The sequence below is a fragment of the Pelobates fuscus genome, chromosome 6 (genome assembly GCF_036172605.1).
Source record: "Pelobates fuscus isolate aPelFus1 chromosome 6, aPelFus1.pri, whole genome shotgun sequence".
Classification (NCBI taxonomy): Eukaryota; Metazoa; Chordata; class Amphibia; order Anura; family Pelobatidae; genus Pelobates; species Pelobates fuscus.
The window spans coordinates 222,205,537-222,227,257 of NC_086322.1; the positions used below are offsets into that span (position 1 = coordinate 222,205,537).

General features: G+C 40.2%; 1 protein-coding gene across 4 annotated transcripts in view; it reads left to right on the forward strand.

The window, feature by feature from the left end:
* Positions 1 to 21,721, forward strand: part of PTPN13 (protein tyrosine phosphatase non-receptor type 13) — a 264,870-nt gene that overhangs the window by 167,263 nt on the left and 75,886 nt on the right. For all 4 annotated transcript variants that reach the window (XM_063458775.1, XM_063458777.1, XM_063458776.1 and 1 more), the window contains exon 11: positions 18,234 to 18,453. In XM_063458775.1, coding sequence (XP_063314845.1) covers positions 18,234 to 18,453 — 220 coding nt within the window. The remainder of the gene's footprint in view (positions 1 to 18,233; positions 18,454 to 21,721) is intronic.

Here is a 21,721-nt window from a genome sequence, read left to right on the forward strand (position 1 = left end):
CCCGTTTTCATAGTATGGGTAACATAGAAGTTTCTTGTTATGTCTATAATTTGTTTTATTGTAGCATTGCATAGTTGTACAATAAACCAAAAAGGATGTACTGCCACATTGTAAGTGTAACGTGTAGATCATTGTTACAATACGGTATAAAGTATAAACATGTGTATAGAGTTGTCATAGACTGCATGCCAGCTAGGTCAAATAAGTTAGAAAGCCCATGCTGTCATGTTTGAACTGCAACATGGAAGTCATTGTGCTTATAGGTATAGAGAATAACACAAACTATAGAACATAAAACAAAAGCATGTGTCTGTATAGTCAGACTATCAGGTGATCGGTGTCAGTTAAGAGTTGTACATATTATGGAATTCACACCAAGGCAAACAGATTATAACATAAAAACTGCAGTGCCTCTGCAAAACTAAAAACAGATTAACTTGGGAGACTGAGAACTTCACCGTGCTGAGAGATAAGTTCTGTTATGTGATAATGTCTGCTTAATTATTGCCAGGCTATACCAAATAGGCCACTGCAAACCGTCCATTTCTGGGCCAGGTTCAGCATCTCCACTCGCCCTCTTTGTGAGCAAAACCAAGCTGCATACGTGTATAATGAGTGCAGTCTGTAGTGCCAGATCTACTCACCACCTTGAGTCCAGGCTGTAATTGGAGCTATTGCCTTGTGTCCAAGGATCCCCTGTCTCCAAGTGGCAGGATTGCCATCCTGTAGGTGCTCTTCACAAGGACCAATGGCCCAAAGTTGGAAACTTGAGCTGGGATGGCCTCTTGAGTTGGCCATGGAATATGGGTAAGACTGTGGGAGCGAATGCAGTTCATTCCTTGGTTGAAAGTGTCAACTGATGTTCCACGTCGCAATGATTTTGGGGTTGGACCCAGGCAAGTGTCATGCTGTTCAAAACTGATCTTTTAATTGAGGACAGTGCCAGGGGATATCTTGCACCTTAACCATTAAAGCGACCTGGATTGTCTTAAAGCCAGAAATGTGTTTTTTAAATTTTTTTTTTTTTTATTCTTTTTTGCAAATTTTACATATGTAACATCACAGACAAGAACAGTTCAGAATTAGACATATAGACTTTGATTTACAATAGAAGGATATATGAACTGTTGAGTAAACTTCACACACAGAGACACAAATATCACAATTTAAAAGGACTGAGCGGATTGGGCGGGCCTAAACTATAATAATTAAGTTACTTCATAACTTTCCTGAATACAGTACCATAGGGAAGAACTAGAGTGATCTTTTTATATATAAGGATATTCATAACAGAGAACGCAACAAGGTATATAGTTATATCAGATTATCTAGCCAAGGTGACCATTTCTCATCAAGTTTTAAGTGGCTATCATATTGAAAACATATTCCCCTTTCCATATCGTGTTGGTATTTAAGCTGAGTTAGCACTTGGGTCCAAGATGGAGTCTTTTTCTGTAGCCAATATCTGGATATTTCTATTTTTATGGCCATCATAAGTTGGATTATTAGATATCTATTTTGAGTTGAGAATCTTCTTAAATTAAAATGGAAAAGAGCAACCATTAAGTTATCGTCCAAGTCTTCTCCCACTAAGTCTGATATAACTCTAAATGCTTTATTCCATATAGGTCTTAAACGCTTACATCCCCACCAGATATGTTTAGAGCTTCCTTCATCACAAGTACACCTCCAACAAAGTTTGGAATTATCAGGGTTAATTCTATTTAGAAATGTTGGTACCCTATGCCATTGATGAAGAATTTTATATGATATTTAAACAATGCAACAATTTTTTTACTTCTTGTATTGATCTATACCACTGCTCTAACTCGATTGAAGACCCACTTTCTTGTTCCCAGTTTTTCCATGCTTTTGGTTTAGACTCTTTTTCTTCCTCTCTCAATAATTCATACCAACTAGATTTACGATTAGTATTATTTTTAAATAGATCATTTAATTTTTTATTTATCCTATTGTTGTCATAAAGCAAATGGTTGTCCAAATAATTTTTGATTCTTAGGTATGTGAATAACTCTCTTGAATTAAGGTCAAGACTTAACTGAAGATATAAAAAATACCTTATTTTATTAAATTCTAATAAATCATCCATTTTAGTTGAACCAAATATGATCCAATTACCTAAATTTAGGTCATTAATATTATATTCCATTGTCTTAATTGGACTATACTTAGAAATTTTATTTAAAATGTGATTTCTTTTCCTGTATTTTACCCAACTTTCATAGATATCTTTTATGTATGAAGTTTCTATGTTGGAGATGAATTTTGCACTTGCTCCAACGTCAATCCATGACATATTAGAAAGATCTTTTGAATTACACAGAAAGGATTCAATTTTATACCAAGGCTCTTCTAATGAGGTTGGGCCCTGCCATCTCCACAGATGATACAGCCTAGAGGCTTCGTAATATTTGATAAGATTTGGGACAGCCAGGCCACACTTACTGGGCTTTTTCATTACATGTAAGATCGAGATCCTTGACCTCTTATAATCCCATATGTAATTCAGAAATAATTTATGAATCTGCCTAAGTTTAGTTATTGTTATAGATGAAGGGATAATTCTGAACAGGTATGACCAATGAGGTAGAATATATGATTTGATGATATTTATTCTTCCCAACCAGGAAATTCCCATGTTTCTCCACTCTTTAAGGGATTTATCACTTTTATAAGATTATCCACGTTTTTATCAATCATTTCTTTTAAGTTATATGAGAAATGAATCCCAAGATATTTAAAACCTTGAGATGACCAAGTGAAAGGATATTTAACTGATAATCTATTAATTGTCTTAAAATCTAAATTGATGGGCATAACTTGGGATTTACCAATATTTAATTTATAGTTTGAAACTCTACTATAGTCTTCCAACTCCCGAAACAAGGCCCCTAGTGATATATCCGAATCAGAGAGTATATATATGTCATCAGCATATAGGCTGATCTTAAATTCAGAGTGGTTCAGAGTAACTCCTTTAATTTGATAGTTGTTTCTTATGCTCACTGCGAGCGGTTCAAGAGTCAAAATATATAAAAGAGGGGCCAGGGGACATCCCTGCCTGGTCCCGTTAGAAATTGTAAACCAATCTGCGGAGATGCCAGGGCCCACGGTTTAAGCCGTTGGACTAGAATAAAGAGCCATTATTGCAGTTTTAATAGAGCCAGCAAATCCAAATTTGTCCAGAGTCTGGCTCATAAAACTCCAGCTGACCCTGTCAAACGCCTTCTCGGCATCCAGTGACAGGGCCAGCATAGGGATCTTGCTCCTTGTTACATAATCAATCAGGGCAGTCAATCTTCGAGTGTTATTTCTTGGGTCTCTATTCTGAAAAAAACCTATTTGGTCGTGATGAATTAAAGATGGAATAATTGATTTTAGTCTATTTGCAATGACAGCAGAGTAAATTTTAATATCCAAGTTTATAAGAGATATAGGCTGGTAATTAGCCAGATTAGTTGGGTCCTTTTCAGGTTTTAATATCGGTGAGATATTGGCCTGTAATAATTCTTTCAAAGGGAGACCCGATTCTCTAATCTCGTTAAATGTATCTACTAGATGTTGCAATAGCTCATTTTTAAATTTCTTAAAATAACAATTAGTATACCCGTCAGGACCTAGGGCTTTATTCATCTTAAGCCTGTTAATTACCAGACTTAATTACCAGCCAGAAATGTTTTAATCCTTTGGACAACCTGCTTCTAGGTTGGCAGAGGGGTGTAGTAGGGAGATCAGAGGATCTCCCCAGTTGCTGCCTTACTCCCCCCACTGTAAGGGGGGTGCTGTTATTGCTGCTAACCTGGTGATGGCTGTTGCATTAATTAAATTTCAGTATTAATAGTAAACACTTATAATAATAGCAGAAATATTAATACTCTGGGTCAGAGGACTACAAAGAAAAGAATATGAAAGGACATGACTTTACATCATGTCCTCAACTCCACTGCATGTAAACTTCTGCCATTGTGTGGGACATTGGTTATCAGGTCACTGACCGTGCAGCAACAGGACAACATCTGCCTAGATCACATACTTACTTGGCCATGCTACACAAGTATGTGATCAGTGGCAGAACTTTAAAAACTGAGGGAGAAGGATTTGAAGCTTTGGGGGAGGGAGATGTGGCATGTACACATTGCGTGGGAATGGAGGTATGCACAACCAAAGGTGCGTATACAAACTGGGGGAGATACAGACATAATTGAAACAAGAGTATTGGTGAATAAGAGCATGTACACAGGAGGGAATTTGGGGAATAGACAACCTGGGAGGGAGAGGAACAGGGTCATATAGAAACCGGGGGAGGTGTGGGCATCTGTGAAACATGGGGATAGGGGCATGCACTCGTTGGGAGAGGAACAGGGGCATATATATGAAACGAGGTGCTGGGGGAATAGGAACATATACACACAAGGAAGGGGAAATAAGGTGTTATGCAAATGGAAGGATAGGGTTATAGAAGGGCATATACAAATTGTCGGTAGAACAGGGTGATAGGGCAGACACTAATATAAATACAGTGCAGAGCACACATTGCATACATACCTATGTTAATGAGATGTAAAAAAACAGATAACATTTGTATCTTGTAATACCTTTTTTATTGGACTAGCAAAATGTTTTAATGACAAGCTTTCGGGAGAACCGAAAAAACTCAAAACTAAAGCATTTCTGAGCAAGACGACACTTAGAATTCAAAGTTGAGTTGTGATACAGGGGTTAAAGCGACATGAGTGTAGATAAGACACAGGTTTGATAGAAAATACACTTTTTTTTTGCAGAGGGTCATAAATATCTTTCTGAAGAGCAGAGTCAGGGGGGTGAGAGGGAGAAGAAAAACAAACAAGCAGACAGTGCAGACGATGGTACACTTTATACATGCACACACACATAAATATGTATATGTGAACGCATAAACACATGTACATATACATACATGCACATGAACTCATACACACACATATAAATGCACAGTAATATATATAAGCATACATGCATACGAGTATGGGAAAGCATAGGTCTACACATAGTACTTTGTATATAGATAGAATAAACATATAGGAATGCATTTTAAAGTGTTGGTACATATGACAGAACAGTAAGATAATCCTGGGAGAGTGTTCATGTAAAGTATTGATAGTGGGACAGGAAACCCAAATCAATATTGAGTCCTCTATTCTTGCTGTTAAACCATTTAATCATTCTTGCTTCAAAAGTTTTTCTTTCTTGGGTATTTTTAAAACCCTCTTTCAGTACTTTGATTTTTAGGTCCTTCAGTGAGTGGCCAGGCTGGGTAAAGTGGTGTCCCACAGGAGTGCAGTAGGATCCTTCTTTGTGGTGTTTAATGGCGTGTCTGTGCATATTCATTCTGCTATTTAATGGCTGGGTGGTTTCCCCAATGTAGCATCCTAGGTGGCATTTTATGCATTGAATCATGTAGACCACATTGCTGGATGTGCAGGAGTATGAACCTTTAATGCTGTAGGTTGTATTGTTGTGTGTGGCTATGTTGTCTGTGCATATGTGCTGACACAGTTTGCAGCGAGGTTTTTTGCATTGACTGGTCCCGTTTTCTTCATTCTTACCATCAGTGGACAGCTTCCTGTTGATTAATTTTTGTTGGAGGTTTGGTGGTTGTCTTAAGGCCAAAATGGGTGTTTCAGGGAAAATGTTTTTCAGAGTCTCATCTTCTGTTAATATTGGTTGTAGGTCTTTGATGATTTTCCGTATTTCCTCAAGAGCTGGGTTGTAGGTGACCACAAGTGGTGTTTTTACAGCAGAGTTGATTTGTTTGGTAATAGTCTTTGGTTTGTAGCCTTTCTGTCTCTGAAACTGCTATGTTTGCATCTGCCGGGTTAAAACCTGAGGGACCTGGCACCCAGACCACTTCATTGAGCTGAAGTGGTCTGGGTGACTATGGTGTCCCTTTAATTTATCATTTATCATCTCCTGCTCTGTTAATAGCTTGCTAGACCCTGCAGTAGCCTCCTGTGTGTGATTAAAGTTCAATTCACAGAGAAGTGTTTGATTAGTACAATTTACAGAGCAGGAGATAAAAAAAAAAAAAAAACATTTAAAGAAAGTTACATCTGATTATTTTATTTTTCATTCTGGCTGTGTCAGTCACAGCCTGGGGAGGTTTGGCTAGGGCTGCATGGATATAAACTAAAGTGATTTAACTCCTAAATGGCAGTGAATTAAGCAGTGACATTTCGTATTGATGATCTATATACCAAAGCTGCTTAATTAATCTAATATTGTTTGGTGACTAGAGTGTCCCTTTAATAATAATAATGGGCACAGAAAATATGCCTCTTGTATTATCACTGCTTGAGTAAAGTGCAGCAATAATTGATCAACCGCCTGCTACTGTCAAACCACTGGATAGGGCCTACCGCCCAGAACCAGTTATTTTGTATGATATTATAAATATACGATATGTGTTTGTGATATCATACAATATGTTTTAATGTGATATTATAGATGGCCATACAATATGTACAATGTGAAAATGACAGTCTCTGCATAGAAAGAATGTCTATGGATTTAAAAATGTCTAAAAAAAAAAACAAGATAGCGATTATAAAATTGAGCATGGTGTTTTATTATATTGCATGGTTTCTTTAAAATTAGGTCTTGGGTTGATTTATTTCTATAGCTGTACTAGATACACATATCTGTCTGTTTATGATTTCTGTTTCTTTACGCTTCTGCTAGGAACTGCCATTAATTCAGTCCCTCCCCTGGTAATGAGATATAGGAAGAGGTGCTGGGGAGAAAGATTTTTTTTTTTTTGAGTCAATGTCATTGTTCAGAGAGGGATAAATTTAAATGTGGATAACTACATATAGGAACTACTGCTCAGAAGTGCAACATTCACTAATCTCTGGTGGGTTGGGATCTCTTTCTAGTTAAAGGATCACTGAAGGCACCCAGGCCACTTCATCTCAGTGATGTGGTCTGTGTGCAGTTATCCTTTAGATTTAACCCTACAGTGTAAAGCATTTTCCTTTAGTAGATACGGCAAAGCTTACATTGCATGGTTAGATACACATTTAGTAGCTATCACCCTGACAGCGTCTAGCAGCCCTTTCATGTGAGAACAGAGTCAGTTTTGGTTCTCACATCTAGCCTCCAATAGGACCGCATGCACTTTGAGTTCCCAACGCTCCTTCCCTTCAGTGAGGAGCATTGGATGGACTTTTAGATATGTAGGTGTGAGGTAACGTTAGGCAGTAAGAGTACGAGAGCTTCTTTATTTTTATATGAAAGGGGGGGACGGACGACGACGACGACGACGACAACTCTTACTCTCAATAAAGGTTTGTATTCCTAATGCTGTAGTGTTCCTCTACACATAATTAACTTTAATGAAGGGCTTTTGGTGTATAGACCATGCCCCTTCAATGTTGCTGCTCAGTTCTGCCATTTAGCAGTTGTCACTATGGTTATGCAGCCCTAGCTGCTCCTCATCTGGCTGTGACTCAAACAGTGTTTCTACTCACTTTCTGAGAAAGAAGTGTAAATTATCGCACAGTGTGTTTCATGTATACTTTATCTGCTCTGTTAATTACCTGCTCGAGTCTGCAGCAACATTCTGTGTCTGATTAAAATTAAAAAGTAATAGAGCAGGAAATACAAACTTCCCAAGTAAACACACTGTGATATCATTTTCTTTTCTTTTTTTTAATTTTTATTTTAAATTAAGGCTGTGTGTGTCACAGCAAGGGGAGGTCTGTATAAACAAAGTGATTTATCTCCAAAATGGCAGAGAATTGAGCAGTGAGACAGAAGGGGCATGTTCTATACACCCAAACTGATTCATTAAGTTAAACCTGCCCAAGTGTCCATCAGTCAAGAAGATTGGCAACAACAAAAATAAGAGACACTATTGTCACCAGAACTGCTACAGCTCAATCTAGTGGTTCTTGAATGTATTGCCTGTCCCTGCAAGCTTTTCAGAGGAAAATGCAGTGTTTACATTGATGCCTACTAGCACGTCTAGTGACAGTCCCTTAGACAGCAACTAGAGGTTGTTCAGTGTATCCACACTTTGCATGGTGACGCTGAACGTTCTCTGTGGAGATGCATTGATTAAATCTCTGAGGATATGCTGATTGGCGCAGCAATTTGCCGTGCATGCACAATAGCCTCCCGAAGCTTTCCTATAGGAAAGTATTAGATTGGCTGAAATCATCAAGAATCCCCTGCCATGGCGAGCGGTGTCGGAAAAAAGGTTCACATTGAAGTGTTTTTGTGTGTGTGTGTGTGTGTGTATATATATATATATATACACACACGCACACAAAAAAACACTTCAATGTGAACCTTTTTTCCGACACCGCTTCGGTCTCGCTGTACTCATTTTTACACGGGATATTGCAGCCAAACACCAAAAATAAAAAAGAGGATTAATTATTTTGAGGTGGTACCACTAAGCAACATGCCTCAGATCTATCAAAAGTGAATTGGTAAGATTTGTGAACAGCAGAATAAAAAAACAGGCAAACACACTGGTGAAGTATCCTACATAAAAAAGTGTTTCATTCTGTCTATATTATTTATAGTCAATCCCACATTTTTAAACAGCTGCAGACAGATTATTATAATTTTCATTTATAAAGCACCAACATATTCCGCAGTGCTTTACAATACTGTAAAGGGGAAAATGTAAAAATAAATGAGAAAATTACAAAAGGTTACAAGAACAATGGGTTGATGTGGACCCTGCTCGAAGGAGCTTACAATCTATTAGGCCAAGAGCTAATAACTATAACCACTAGTTCAGTCACTGTGTGTAGTGTAACGTGTACTATCATGTTTGATTTTAAATTGTGAAGCTTAATATGATGTACATCTATATAGAACTATACAGGCAGTTGAAACAAATTCCAAGTATCTTGGATATATATTTAAGGTTTGGCTAGGGCTGCATGGAAGGAAGGAATGAGTTCGATTCCCAGCAAGGGGAAAAGACCTCATGTGTGTCCGGGGGCGGCCAGAATAGGGGGTAACCCTTACACAATTGTATGAAAAATTAGAGAAGCAGACCTGGTGGGTCAGAAAAAATTGGGCGCCCCCTTGTGGGGATCTATGCATATGTACAGAGGGTAAAGCGTAACCTTTAATGAATTCTGTATAAAAAGGTATAGTAACCTATGATAAAATCGCAAATGAGCGATAAACAAAAAGAAAAAAAAAAAAAAACAAAACAAATATCTGGGAGGTTATACTAGAGAAAAATAGCACACACACGTTAGATGGGGTGGAGTGTACCCAAATTGAGTTCCCTGGAGGACACTTCAATGATCCCCCCAACGTGAAAAAATAGTTCTCAAGTGCACTAGTAATTCAGATTCAGTAATATTATGTAGCACCCTCCAGTCAGTACCCAAAAATCGAACCCACCTGACCGGGGTCAATGTGGGTATATGGAGTAGCAAATGGCCTGCGTACTCAGGAGAGGGCTGTAGCAATGGGAGTAGCAAAACGAGATATGTATACTAAGTGATAACACACTGTCCAAAGTAGATGCAGTGTAGCTGAGACAGTGATCTGGTTGTTGGAGCCTAACCTCCAGTGGCCAGGGGAACGGGACTGTGGGAGAGAGAGAATCAAACTGTGCTGAACAGAATTCCCCACCTCAACCCCCTGCGTCCCTTCAACCTTGCTGCCTTGGGGGTGACTGTCTCACAATCCAGACTGCTAGTATCTCTCGTGAAGACAAACCTTCATTGCTAACTAAAACTTTGCCTCAAGCAAAGCAATAGAGAATAACAGAATTGGGTGTTTAAATAATGTGATAACTCACTGTCCAGGATATATACAATGTTGCTGTGACAGTGATCTGGTAATCAGAGCCTATCCTCCAGTGGCTTAGGGAACAGAACTGTGGGAGAGAGAGAATCAACTGTGCTGTGCAGAGTTCCCCACCCCAACCCCATACGTCCTTTCCCTCTTGCTGCCTCTGAGGTGACTATCTCATAATCCAGCTTTCCAGTATCGCTCGTGAAAAACACCCTTGATTTCTAACTGAATCTTTGCCGAGAGAAACGGCACCGGATAACCTCCCTGCCTGCCTGACACGTGTTTCGGCGCCTCTATCTGCGCCTTCTTCGGAGGCTTAACCAAAGTGGTATGCGAGCTCGGGGGGCTCCTTAAATAGCCCATAACCTGTGGGCGTGTACTATAGTGTCCGCGCCAAAATGGCCGGGCTCAGACAAGCCTCTCCCCCTCATGACGTGCTGTGATGTGATTGGGTTATGCTAAAAAGGCCTGATTAACCCCTCAAGTGCCCACCCCATGTCGTGGAGAAAATGGGATCGGGATGGGGGAGACCGTAGGACCAATGGTAGTAATTCCTATGTTGGGATAAACCCAAGGTTCAGCACGGCAGTGGGTTAAGTGGCTGCTGTGACTGCTATAAGTCACAGTATTGCATCGTGAAGGGAGGGAAGGGTGGACATAACATTACCGTCTGGCCCAGTCACTTATTGGCTAGCGCGAGCCGTTAATAAGTATTATATTAGCGTTGGGACCAGGGCAGTGGTAACCACACGGCGCATCCATTGGGGTAGACAGCCGGGTGGGATTACTGATGACTGTCTACTGGGTCCGTGGATGTCCCTCTCCCTAAAATTACAAATATAGAGTGAATTCACGCATGTAGGGGGGTGCTTGCCTGTATGCGCAAAGGATTAAGATGGGCCCCTGATGCTACAGAAAAGGATAAGCATACCAAATGGAAATAATAATAATAATGATAACTAAAGTATATACAGTCATAATAAAGAAAATTTGTAGATATATGTACATATGTGGTTTAATCATAAAATGATAATCTTGGTGTGGTTTATTTTTCAATAAAGGGAGTAAATGTGAATCCCTCATTTAATCCATTGGGGGCCAAAGTTTTGAATCTGTAGATCCAGAAGCACTCTCTTTTGAGCAACATCTGATCCAAGTCCCCTCCTCTACGGCCTACAGTCACCTTTTCAATACCTGCGAACCTCACTCCCTTGGAATCACCAGAGTGTTGGCTTCTTATGTGAATAGATAGCCAGTTGCCCCCGGCTTTTCCAGAGGATAAATGGCTTGGTACCAGTGTCTCCTTAAGGTTTTTCCCTCGCCTTGCTGTAAGGGATTATCCCTTACAGCAAGGCGAGGGAAAAACCTTAAGGAGACACTGGTACCAAGCCATTTATCCTCTGGAAAAGCCGGGGGCAACTGGCTATCTTTACAGGGAACGTACAAATGTGGCAAGTGCGTGGCATGCAGCTACATTTGTAGAGATTCCAAACAGCTCAAGGACTCGCGTGATCAAGTAGCCTGCAGTGTTAAGCAATTTTTTAATTGCTGCACCAAAGGTATAGTATATCTCCTGATATGCACGTGCGGTCTCAGGTATGTGGGCAAAACAATCCGCCCCTTCAAGAGACGCATTATGGAGCATATACATTCCGTGAGAAATCTGAGGGATACACCTGTGGCAAGACACATAAGAAGCCAACACTCTGGTGATTCCAAGGGAGTGAGGTTCGCAGGTATTGAAAAGGTGACTGTAGGCCGTAGAGGAGGGGACTTGGATCAGATGTTGCTCAAAAGAGAGTGCTTCTGGATCTACAGATTCAAAACTTTGGCCCCCAATGGATTAAATGAGGGATTCACATTTACTCCCTTTATTGAAAAATAAACCACACCAAGATTATCATTTTATGATTAAACCACATATGTACATATATCTACAAATTTTCTTTATTATGACTGTATATACTTTAGTTATCATTATTATTATTATTTCCATTTGGTATGCTTATCCTTTTCTGTAGCATCAGGGGCCCATCTTAATCCTTTGCGCATACAGGCAAGCACCCCCCTACATGCGTGAATTCACTCTATATTTGTAATTTTAGGGAGAGGGACATCCACGGACCCAGTAGACAGTCATCAGTAATCCCACCCGGCTGTCTACCCCAATGGATGCGCCGTGTGGTTACCACTGCCCTGGTCCCAACGCTAATATAATACTTATTAACGGCTCGCGCTAGCCAATAAGTGACTGGGCCAGACGGTAATGTTATGTCCACCCTTCCCTCCCTTCACGATGCAATACTGTGACTTATAGCAGTCACAGCAGCCACTTAACCCACTGCCGTGCTGAACCTTGGGTTTATCCCAACATAGGAATTACTACCATTGGTCCTACGGTCTCCCCCATCCCGATCCCATTTTCTCCACGACATGGGGTGGGCACTTGAGGGGTTAATCAGGCCTTTTTAGCATAACCCAATCACATCACAGCACGTCATGAGGGGGAGAGGCTTGTCTGAGCCCGGCCATTTTGGCGCGGACACTATAGTACACGCCCACAGGTTATGGGCTATTTAAGGAGCCCCCCGAGCTCGCATACCACTTTGGTTAAGCCTCCGAAGAAGGCGCAGATAGAGGCGCCGAAACACGTGTCAGGCAGGCAGGGAGGTTATCCGGTGCCGTTTCTCTCGGCAAAGATTCAGTTAGAAATCAAGGGTGTTTTTCACGAGCGATACTGGAAAGCTGGATTATGAGATAGTCACCTCAGAGGCAGCAAGAGGGAAAGGACGTATGGGGTTGGGGTGGGGAACTCTGCACAGCACAGTTGATTCTCTCTCTCCCACAGTTCTGTTCCCTAAGCCACTGGAGGATAGGCTCTGATTACCAGATCACTGTCACAGCAACATTGTATATATCCTGGACAGTGAGTTATCACATTATTTAAACACCCAATTCTGTTATTCTCTATTGCTTTGCTTGAGGCAAAGTTTTAGTTAGCAATGAAGGTTTGTCTTCACGAGAGATACTAGCAGTCTGGATTGTGAGACAGTCACCCCCAAGGCAGCAAGGTTGAAGGGACGCAGGGGGTTGAGGTGGGGAATTCTGTTCAGCACAGTTTGATTCTCTCTCTCCCACAGTCCCGTTCCCCTGGCCACTGGAGGTTAGGCTCCAACAACCAGATCACTGTCTCAGCTACACTGCATCTACTTTGGACAGTGTGTTATCACTTAGTATACATATCTCGTTTTGCTACTCCCATTGCTACAGCCCTCTCCTGAGTACGCAGGCCATTTGCTACTCCATATACCCACATTGACCCCGGTCAGGTGGGTTCGATTTTTGGGTACTGACTGGAGGGTGCTACATAATATTACTGAATCTGAATTACTAGTGCACTTGAGAACTATTTTTTCACGTTGGGGGGATCATTGAAGTGTCCTCCAGGGAACTCAATTTGGGTACACTCCACCCCATCTAACGTGTGTGTGCTATTTTTCTCTAGTATAACCTCCCAGATATTTGTTTTTTTTTTTTTTTCTTTTTGTTTATCGCTCATTTGCGATTTTATCATAGGTTACTATACCTTTTTATACAGAATTCATTAAAGGTTACGCTTTACCCTCTGTACATATGCATAGATCCCCACAAGGGGGCGCCCAATTTTTTCTGACCCACCAGGTCTGCTTCTCTAATAGGGCTGCATGGATATAAACTAAAGTGATTTAACTCCTAAATGGCAGTGAATTAAGCAGTGACATTTCGTATTGATGATCTATATACCAAAGCTGCTTAATTAATCTAATATTGTTTGGTGACTAGAGTGTCCCTTTAATAATAATAATAATGGGCACAGAAAATATGCCTCTTGTATTATCACTGCTTGAGTAAAGTGCAGCAATAATTGATCAACTGCCTGCTACTGTCAAACCACTGGATAGGGCCTACCGCCCAGAACCAGTTATTTTGTATGATATTATAAATATACGATATGTTATTGTGATATCATACAATATGTTTCAATGTGCCTGTATCTCACTTAAAAGCATCTAATATAGCCATATCTTCCTGTGGACATTTCAAATTCTATTGCAATCATATAGAACAGTTTAAACATACATATCTCAATGTTTTAGCAGTCTGTTTAACCCAGTGTTCGGTTATCCTCCTCTACTTAACGTCCGCATCTAACTTCAGAGAGCAAATGAATGATACAGTTGCTTTCGTATTAAAAGCTTATCATGAACTCCCCTTCAAGGAACACTCTTGACAACAAAGTTGTAATAATGCCACGAGGTCCCTGATGTCAGCTACCCTTTAGGGGATAAACTGTACGTGAAAGCCAAAGTCTTAAATACAGAGTGTTTATCTCTGCCCCTGCCCTTCAACTTTTGCTCTCAGATTTTTCTCACAGCAGGAAGTCTTAGACTGCTGAAGATGGGGGGTGTCACTGATTGGCTGAGAGCGGTGACTGGTATTGGTGACAGCATGGGTAGGCATTAAGGGTGTTGGCTGAAGCAAAGGTATGAGTGGGGATAAGTGACAGTGCACGTGGGTGTAAGATGAGGACAAGTTGTAAGGTATGTGTGTGTTTATAAATGAGGTGATGGAGAGTTGAGGGTGAGTAGGGAATCTGATTTGAATAAGTAACCTGGTGAGTGGTTGTTAATGAGTTGGGCTGAGATGTCAGTGACTGGTGATGAAGTAATAGTGACATGGATGGTGGTTGGTTAGGTTGTTAAAGATCGGGAGAAGTGAGGAAACAAGGTTTGTGTCTGCAGTAATATGCGGATAAAAACAAAATTTGGACTCTCGCCATTTAGTCCTTTTAAACTGTCGGTAGCAGAAGATAAAGATGGACCTGCATTGGCAGCTTCATTCTTGGCTAGAGCTGTTCACGATACCTGCATGTATAAAATCAGATCCCTCGCAGCTTGATATTTGTGTTCTAGGAGGTCACTTAAAGGTAGGGTCAGGGAATAGTTTACACTCTGGGCATCTTTTTAGCAGCCACCCAAAGTTGCTGTTTTTGAAGTAGCTGCCCAGTTGCCTAAACAATTATCAGTTTGTGGCTGCATTACAAAGCATCAATCAACTACTTACTTTGAGGCTTAGCATACCGGTATGCCTCATTCGAGCCTTGACCGTGGAGGTGCCTTGCAAGCCATATGCTAGGCTAAAATGATGAGGGCTGCAATCTGTAATGCCAGGAGAGCCAAAGATTAGTCATCATTGGTGAGTCACAGCAATACTGGAAAGTGAGGTTATCTTCTATTCAGACGCAGCACTCTCTGCATCCTTTTGGATGTGCAGTAGTTCAACAGCTTTAGAGTACCCTCCTATTTAGGGACGGATCTGAAAACACATAAACAATGTGTATCACAGTAGAAATTAACATTGTACATATTCTACTGTATCAACTGGGTTTAAATTTCAAATGTAAACCTAGCATATGATGAGATGGACGTTGAGGTAATTGCCTACTGTGCAGATTATAAATTCACCTTTCTTTGTCTCTCTTGTGCTCTCTGTATATTTTGAGAAATATATAATAAGTACTCAAGTTGGCACAACAAAACATTTGCTAGCTATATGGTTTATTTAGAATTGCAAACCAAGCTTCAGGAATACTTTTATTGATGGTACCTTGCAACGTGTACATTTTTCCAAGCCAAATGTGATAGCTAAATCAGTGCATAAAGTACCTTTGTCAGCTCAAACTTGCGTTTCTCCTATCGTTTCTTCCTCTTTCAGAATCTGTTAATTTTGTTCCTTAAGTCTGATGCAGTTCTCTATAAAACAGAAGACAAAGTTGGTACTACTTTTTTTTATTTTTCTATGCCTGACAATTGAGGAAAAAAGGGTGAAGCTTATTGCAGGCTTCACTTCCTTTGTAAGCTAATAAAAGTTGAAGCTTGCCTTAACCCCTTAAGGACCAAACTTCTGGAATAAAAGGGAATCCTGACATGTCACACATGTCATGTGTCCTTAAGGGGTTAAAGGGACACTATATTCACCAGAACAACTAGCTAGTATTTGTTCTGGGGAGTATAATCAGTCCCTGCAGGCTTTTATGCAGTGAACACTGTCTTTTCAGAGAAAATGCAGTGAATACATTACAGCCTAGGGATACCTCCACTGGCCTCTTCTCAGATGGCTACTAGAGGTGCTTCCTGGGGCAGTGCTGCACAGTGTCTCCACCCTCTGCATGGATATACTGTACTTTCTTCTTCATCACCACTGAAGTAAACATGCATCTGTCAGAAGGTTTGTTTACAAAAGGCCTTTTCTGTGCCTATGGCATTTCAAAGAGGCTATCATTGGTCATCATAAAAACCATATTAAACAACAACACACCGCTACTGAGCCTGTATTCTCAATGCCATAATGCCCCTGGTACCTAGCTGTACACATGTCCACCCTGATTGCAATATAAATTTACCAAAAATTTAGTTTTACTTATTTTTTTGTTTCCAGCGCAGAGGCTCTTTTCGTGCTGGTCTCCTCTATGCCTGCTGCAATGTCACAGGAGGCATGGCCTCCTCCCTGATTGTTGAATCTGAGGACCTAATTTGCATTAACAGCAAATTAATGCTTTGCTATGGAGGCTTCCACATAATGTAACAGAGCAGCGGAACTGCCTCTAGTGGGGATTAGTATGACAGCCACTAGAGGTGGACTTAAAAGGACACTATAGTCAACAGAACAACTGCAGCTTATTGCATTTGGTCTAGTGAGTATAATCATTCCCTCCAGGCTTTTGCAGTAAACACTGTGTTCTCAGAGAAAATGCAGTGTTTACATTACAGTCTAGGGATACCTCCATGGGCCACTCCTCAGATGGCTGCTACAAGTGCTTCCTGGGGCAGTGCTGCACAGTGTGCTATTCAGTGTCTCCATCCTCTGCATGGAAACACTGAACTTTCCCCATAGAGATGCATTGATTCTATCAGGAGATGGTGATTGGCCAGGGCTGTGTTGGTCTTGTGCAGGCTCTGCCCATGATCTGCCTCCTTGACAGTCTCTGCCAATCCAATGCTTTTCTTTGGGAGAGCATTGTCATTGTTTAAGATGAACACCTCTGATAAAGATATTTTACTGTATTTTGAGGGCAAGGGTAGGGCGGGCAAGGGGTGATAGATGGTGGTTTTAACACTATAGGGTCAGGGATACATGTTTGTGTTCCTTTAGGCTCCACTCTTTGTCAAGATTGCCAGATGTAGGAAAATACTTTCTTATGTTTTAAGAGAAATAGAGTAAAGGATAGATTCTGAAAGAGGATCGAGACAAAAGTAAACAATAGGAGAAAGGTAAGTTTGCGGTAATAGTGCCACTTTAAATGTAAAAAAATTAGTTAACAAAATGTCGACAGAGCTTAAAAAGAAAAGAAAATGCTTTTTAGTAGTTTCACATGTCCAGTTATGTAATCAGAAGTTTTATGTAGGGAGTAGACACTCCACCCATATAATGATAGCTAAGAATTGAAGTATACTGCTTAAAGGGGAAGTGTCATGGGAGAGGAAATCTAATCTGTCATCTAAAAAGAGGCCTGTATCCCCCCCCAAAATTATTATTGTTTAAATAAAATTACGGCTGTAGTTATTTTTCTATGGTATGTGAATTTGACATAATTTACTTCCTGCTTCCATGACTAATGTTTTTTTTACATCTCCCCATTAAACACAAAGGAATTGATGCTTAAAAACAAGGGAGAAAAAAATATATATATTATTTTGGTGTTTTTTTTTTTTTTGTTTTTTAAATCATCATTCTACAAAGAATTGCAGCAAGCTTTTTGCTTTGTACACCTGTGTATTAAGAGTCAGGAACATGTGGAAGGCCTTCTTATATTCTCCTGGTAGCATACTCCAAAATATGCAGGTAATAAAGAGCTAGTGTGTGTTCATGAAGACAGTGATGGCATATGTACCTCCAGGGCTACTAGCTTAGAAGGCTGTTGAGTTGCTGCCTTATTTTAGTCTTCTGTGGGCTAAAATAGTGCAAGGAGTGTTTGGATGTCTGTTACCACAGTGCTACAGGAATGAGGTAGAAGTTGTGCAGAGCCTTTGTTAGCACATGTTTTTATGGGTTAATGTATAGGCAGCTAGCCTGCAATCTTGGTGATGTCCCAGTGGGATATTGCCTGCTATGTGGGGCTGATCAGTCTACCACATTATGATGAGCAGGATGTTCCCATGAATCAAGTCAGTCAGGAGATGCACTAAAAAGAGTGATTACATTATATATACGACTTACAAAACAATACTCAACAAGTCGATATAACATCTTTTATTTTATTCAATACTAAAAATTGGCAGTTTTCCTTTAATGATGTAGTGAGGAAACACAAATAATTGGTAAAAAGATTATTTTTGCCACTTTTTTTTTTTTATGTATACAAACAGCCAGAAATATGAATCTCTACCAGATGGTGTTCATCTCGGCCAAGAAATGCGAAAACGACAAGAGGAAGATCTGATCCAAATGCAAACCAGAATGGCTATACGACAGTCTCGGCTAAACTTGTACTCTGATGACATCCCTCGAGCATCAATGTTGGACATCACACGGGATCCTCTCAGAGATATTGCCATGGAAACAGCGATGACACAAAGAAAACTAAGGGTATTTTTCTTCTTGATGCAGAATAGTGTAATAAAATGTTGACGACGAGCATTTTTGTATATATTTATATGGAATAGTATGAAGAGCACTCATATGTTGGATTTTCTTTGCTCCACATAGTACTGAACTTAGTTGAGCAAAGTTTAAAAAAATGATCATGAAGTTTGTAAACCATAAATTATCCATATATGCTGAATATACAGACCTGCAGAAACAAATCTGTTTGGTAACAGTATTATTATGATATACCTCCTAAGCACCATGACTCCTACAGCCCACTCTCAATGGGTATGATTCCAAAAGTGCCCAAGCGCCCTCCCCAAGTAAATATTCAAACTGTTTAAATGAAGCGCTTTCTTTACTCTCTCAGCCAAATAATGCAGCTCTACATAGTCGAGCTTAGCTCGGTGATGGAGCTTCCAGCAGGGGCTGGCGGAACCTTGGTAAGTTTTGAAACCATTCTTAAAAGGTTTGTAGGTCTGAAGTTGTTATGGTGTGAGGTTTGTTGCTTTAAACGGGAAACTGTCACTTCCCGGGAAGTTTAATATTATATTTACTTATCCTTATATTTAATAAATATGTGTTTAAAAATAAATAAGTTATAAACTCTGCCTCTTGCACCTGACAGTCCACATCGAGAAAGCATACAGATAATAGTTTGCCCTTGTTTTGTCTGATGGTGGATTCCCAGTCAAGGTTCATTTCTTCAATTTATTCACATGAATTCCATTCTTTTGGCATGCAAACAGTTGAGTAAAGATTACATTCCACACAAGAATTCATATTGTTGAGTAATAATCAATGCTTTTTCTGACCTTGCCATCTACATATTTGCAAATATTGCACAATATTTCTTAGAACAAATCTCCTGCCTTGTTTTATATAGAATGGTATTGTGTGTTTTGGTTGCATAATAATATGATAATTAGTCTTCTTTGTTTGACTATAAAGTACCATGTATTCATGCAGACTTGAGTAATTTAAACAATCTCCACTTACAAGAAAGTGTTGCCTATTAACCTTTGTGTTGTATGTAAAGGCCACGAAGCCTGGTCTTTGCAGAACTGTAATCTAACCAGTAAGCATGGAAGCAGATTGCATGCCAGATGTAGCTAAGGAGTCAAAGGCAAAACTCTTCCTTTTATTTTGTCAGTCTTAACCAAAACTGTATCTTTTTTTTCCTCAGAGTAAGGAAGTTATGCCCCCTGAAACCTAAAACTGTCACAGAGGCACACTACTCCAAGCGTGCTTGTGAGTTGGTTTTGAGGGTGAAAAGGTTAAAATTCTCTATTAGACCTGTGATAATGATAAAAACGCTGCTTAACACCATCCACACTAATGTCAAAAAACTGCCACCACCAATGCAATTTATGAATTGGGAAGCCTTGGTTTCCCTGTTCAAAGTAGATTAAATACAATTTAGCACAATATATGCAATTGAAAATACTAATATATTGGTCTCTTTGGGTATTGTGAATCCTGCCCAAATAGAGAATGAGGTGTTTCATATGTTATAGGAACACTCCACTGCCCATATTGGGGGGGACATAGAAATCACTGTTTAGTAGCTATAACCCAATTAAAGGGACACTGTAGACAACCAAACCAATTCAGCTCATTGAAGTAGTCTGGGTGCTGTGACCCTTTTGCACGTGGTGCTGCAATGTAAAACAGAGAACTGCAATTTTTATACTGCAGTTCTAAGTCTGCCCTCAGTGACTGTCTACTAGACAGCCACTGGGGGCGCTTCCAGAATCCAAACGGACTATTGGTCCGTTATCTGACGCTGGACGTCCTCACAGACCTCCAGCGTCAGATTTTCCCCATAGGAAAGCATTGAATAATGTTTTTCTATGGGGAGATCTAATGGGCTCGAGGGAGGAGTGTCGGCGGAGCCTGAACCAGCGCCCAGGGACATCAGAGCTGGATTCAGGTAAGTGGCTGAAGGGGTTTTAACCCCTTCAGCCCCACTAGAGAGGGGGACCTATTAACACACATGACATGGGGAAAACAGCTTTGTTTTTCTTGCACTATAGGATCCCTTTAATACATACATGCATATTCATGCCTGTATTCACAAGGGTTAGATCATAAAACAGTTTGCGAAAGCTTTGCAAGCCCTCTCCTTGTTCATCGGAAGACGGGGGAAATAACCAATCAGAGGCTTTTCATTCGTGCATGTCGCACATGTGCTGCATACCGCGCGTTCAGCTCAGGGAAGCTAACGGAACAGGAAGAAAAGCATCCATTGGAGGTGTTTATTTATAAAAGTTCCGCTTTCTAATACTCCTCACCCATAAATCACTTCTACAAGCCGATTTGCTTTACGGGTGTGGATTGGTCCTTTAGTAACAAAAAGACAAAGAAGTATTACACCAAAATTACATATAGCAAAAGGAAACATTAAAAACAAAATAGACAAATGCAAATATCAGTTCTTGCACTATGATGAAACGTAAAAAAAAAACACAGAACCTACATACAGGTACTTCTCACTTACCGACAGAGTTCTGCACCAGAGCAGGGAATCCCTCTAATCTATGCACGGGGAAATTTCCCTGAGCATAGGTTAGAGGGATTCCCTGCTCTATTCAACTATGTTCGGGGGAAATTTCCCCTCTAATTCCCACGACTGCTCGCACTTACCACCCTGCGAGAGAGCTGGTCGTAAAACAGGTCGCAAAACAAGGACCTCCTGTATACAAGTATGCATCATGATCTTATAGTAGGCCAATGGGAATATCTAGTTAAATCCTTTTCGATGTTGATCAAAATAAAATCCAAAATAGTCATGTTGGCAGACATTCAGTTAAATCTATATCCCTCTCTCTGCTTCCAGAAAACACAGCCCACATGACCACTTTATGATGCCTGTTTCTTTGACATGATTGATGTGCCTTCAACTGTTTTAATCAAAAAGCATTTGATTTTGATCTGTTAGGGCCCTATATTTTTATGGCAGACTTCTGGCTGCAGGCATAGCAGAGAGATTTCTGTGGACTTGTCAATTTATACAGATTCAGCAATGTTTTGTGGTAACACATTTGATTTCTTCCAATTTAATGCTGGGACAGAATCATGCCCACTGTGCTTGATGAAAACCTCTTTGGAACCCTACTGACCCTGAACCTCTTAGAAGCAGATTATTACTGGAGACCATGAGATGGAGTAAGAAGGATGAAAATGAGAGAATCAATCAAAAAAATAATACAGTGAATACACGTGATGCTCAGGAGCAATAGACTCCATTTTAGTTCTTTGTACAGGA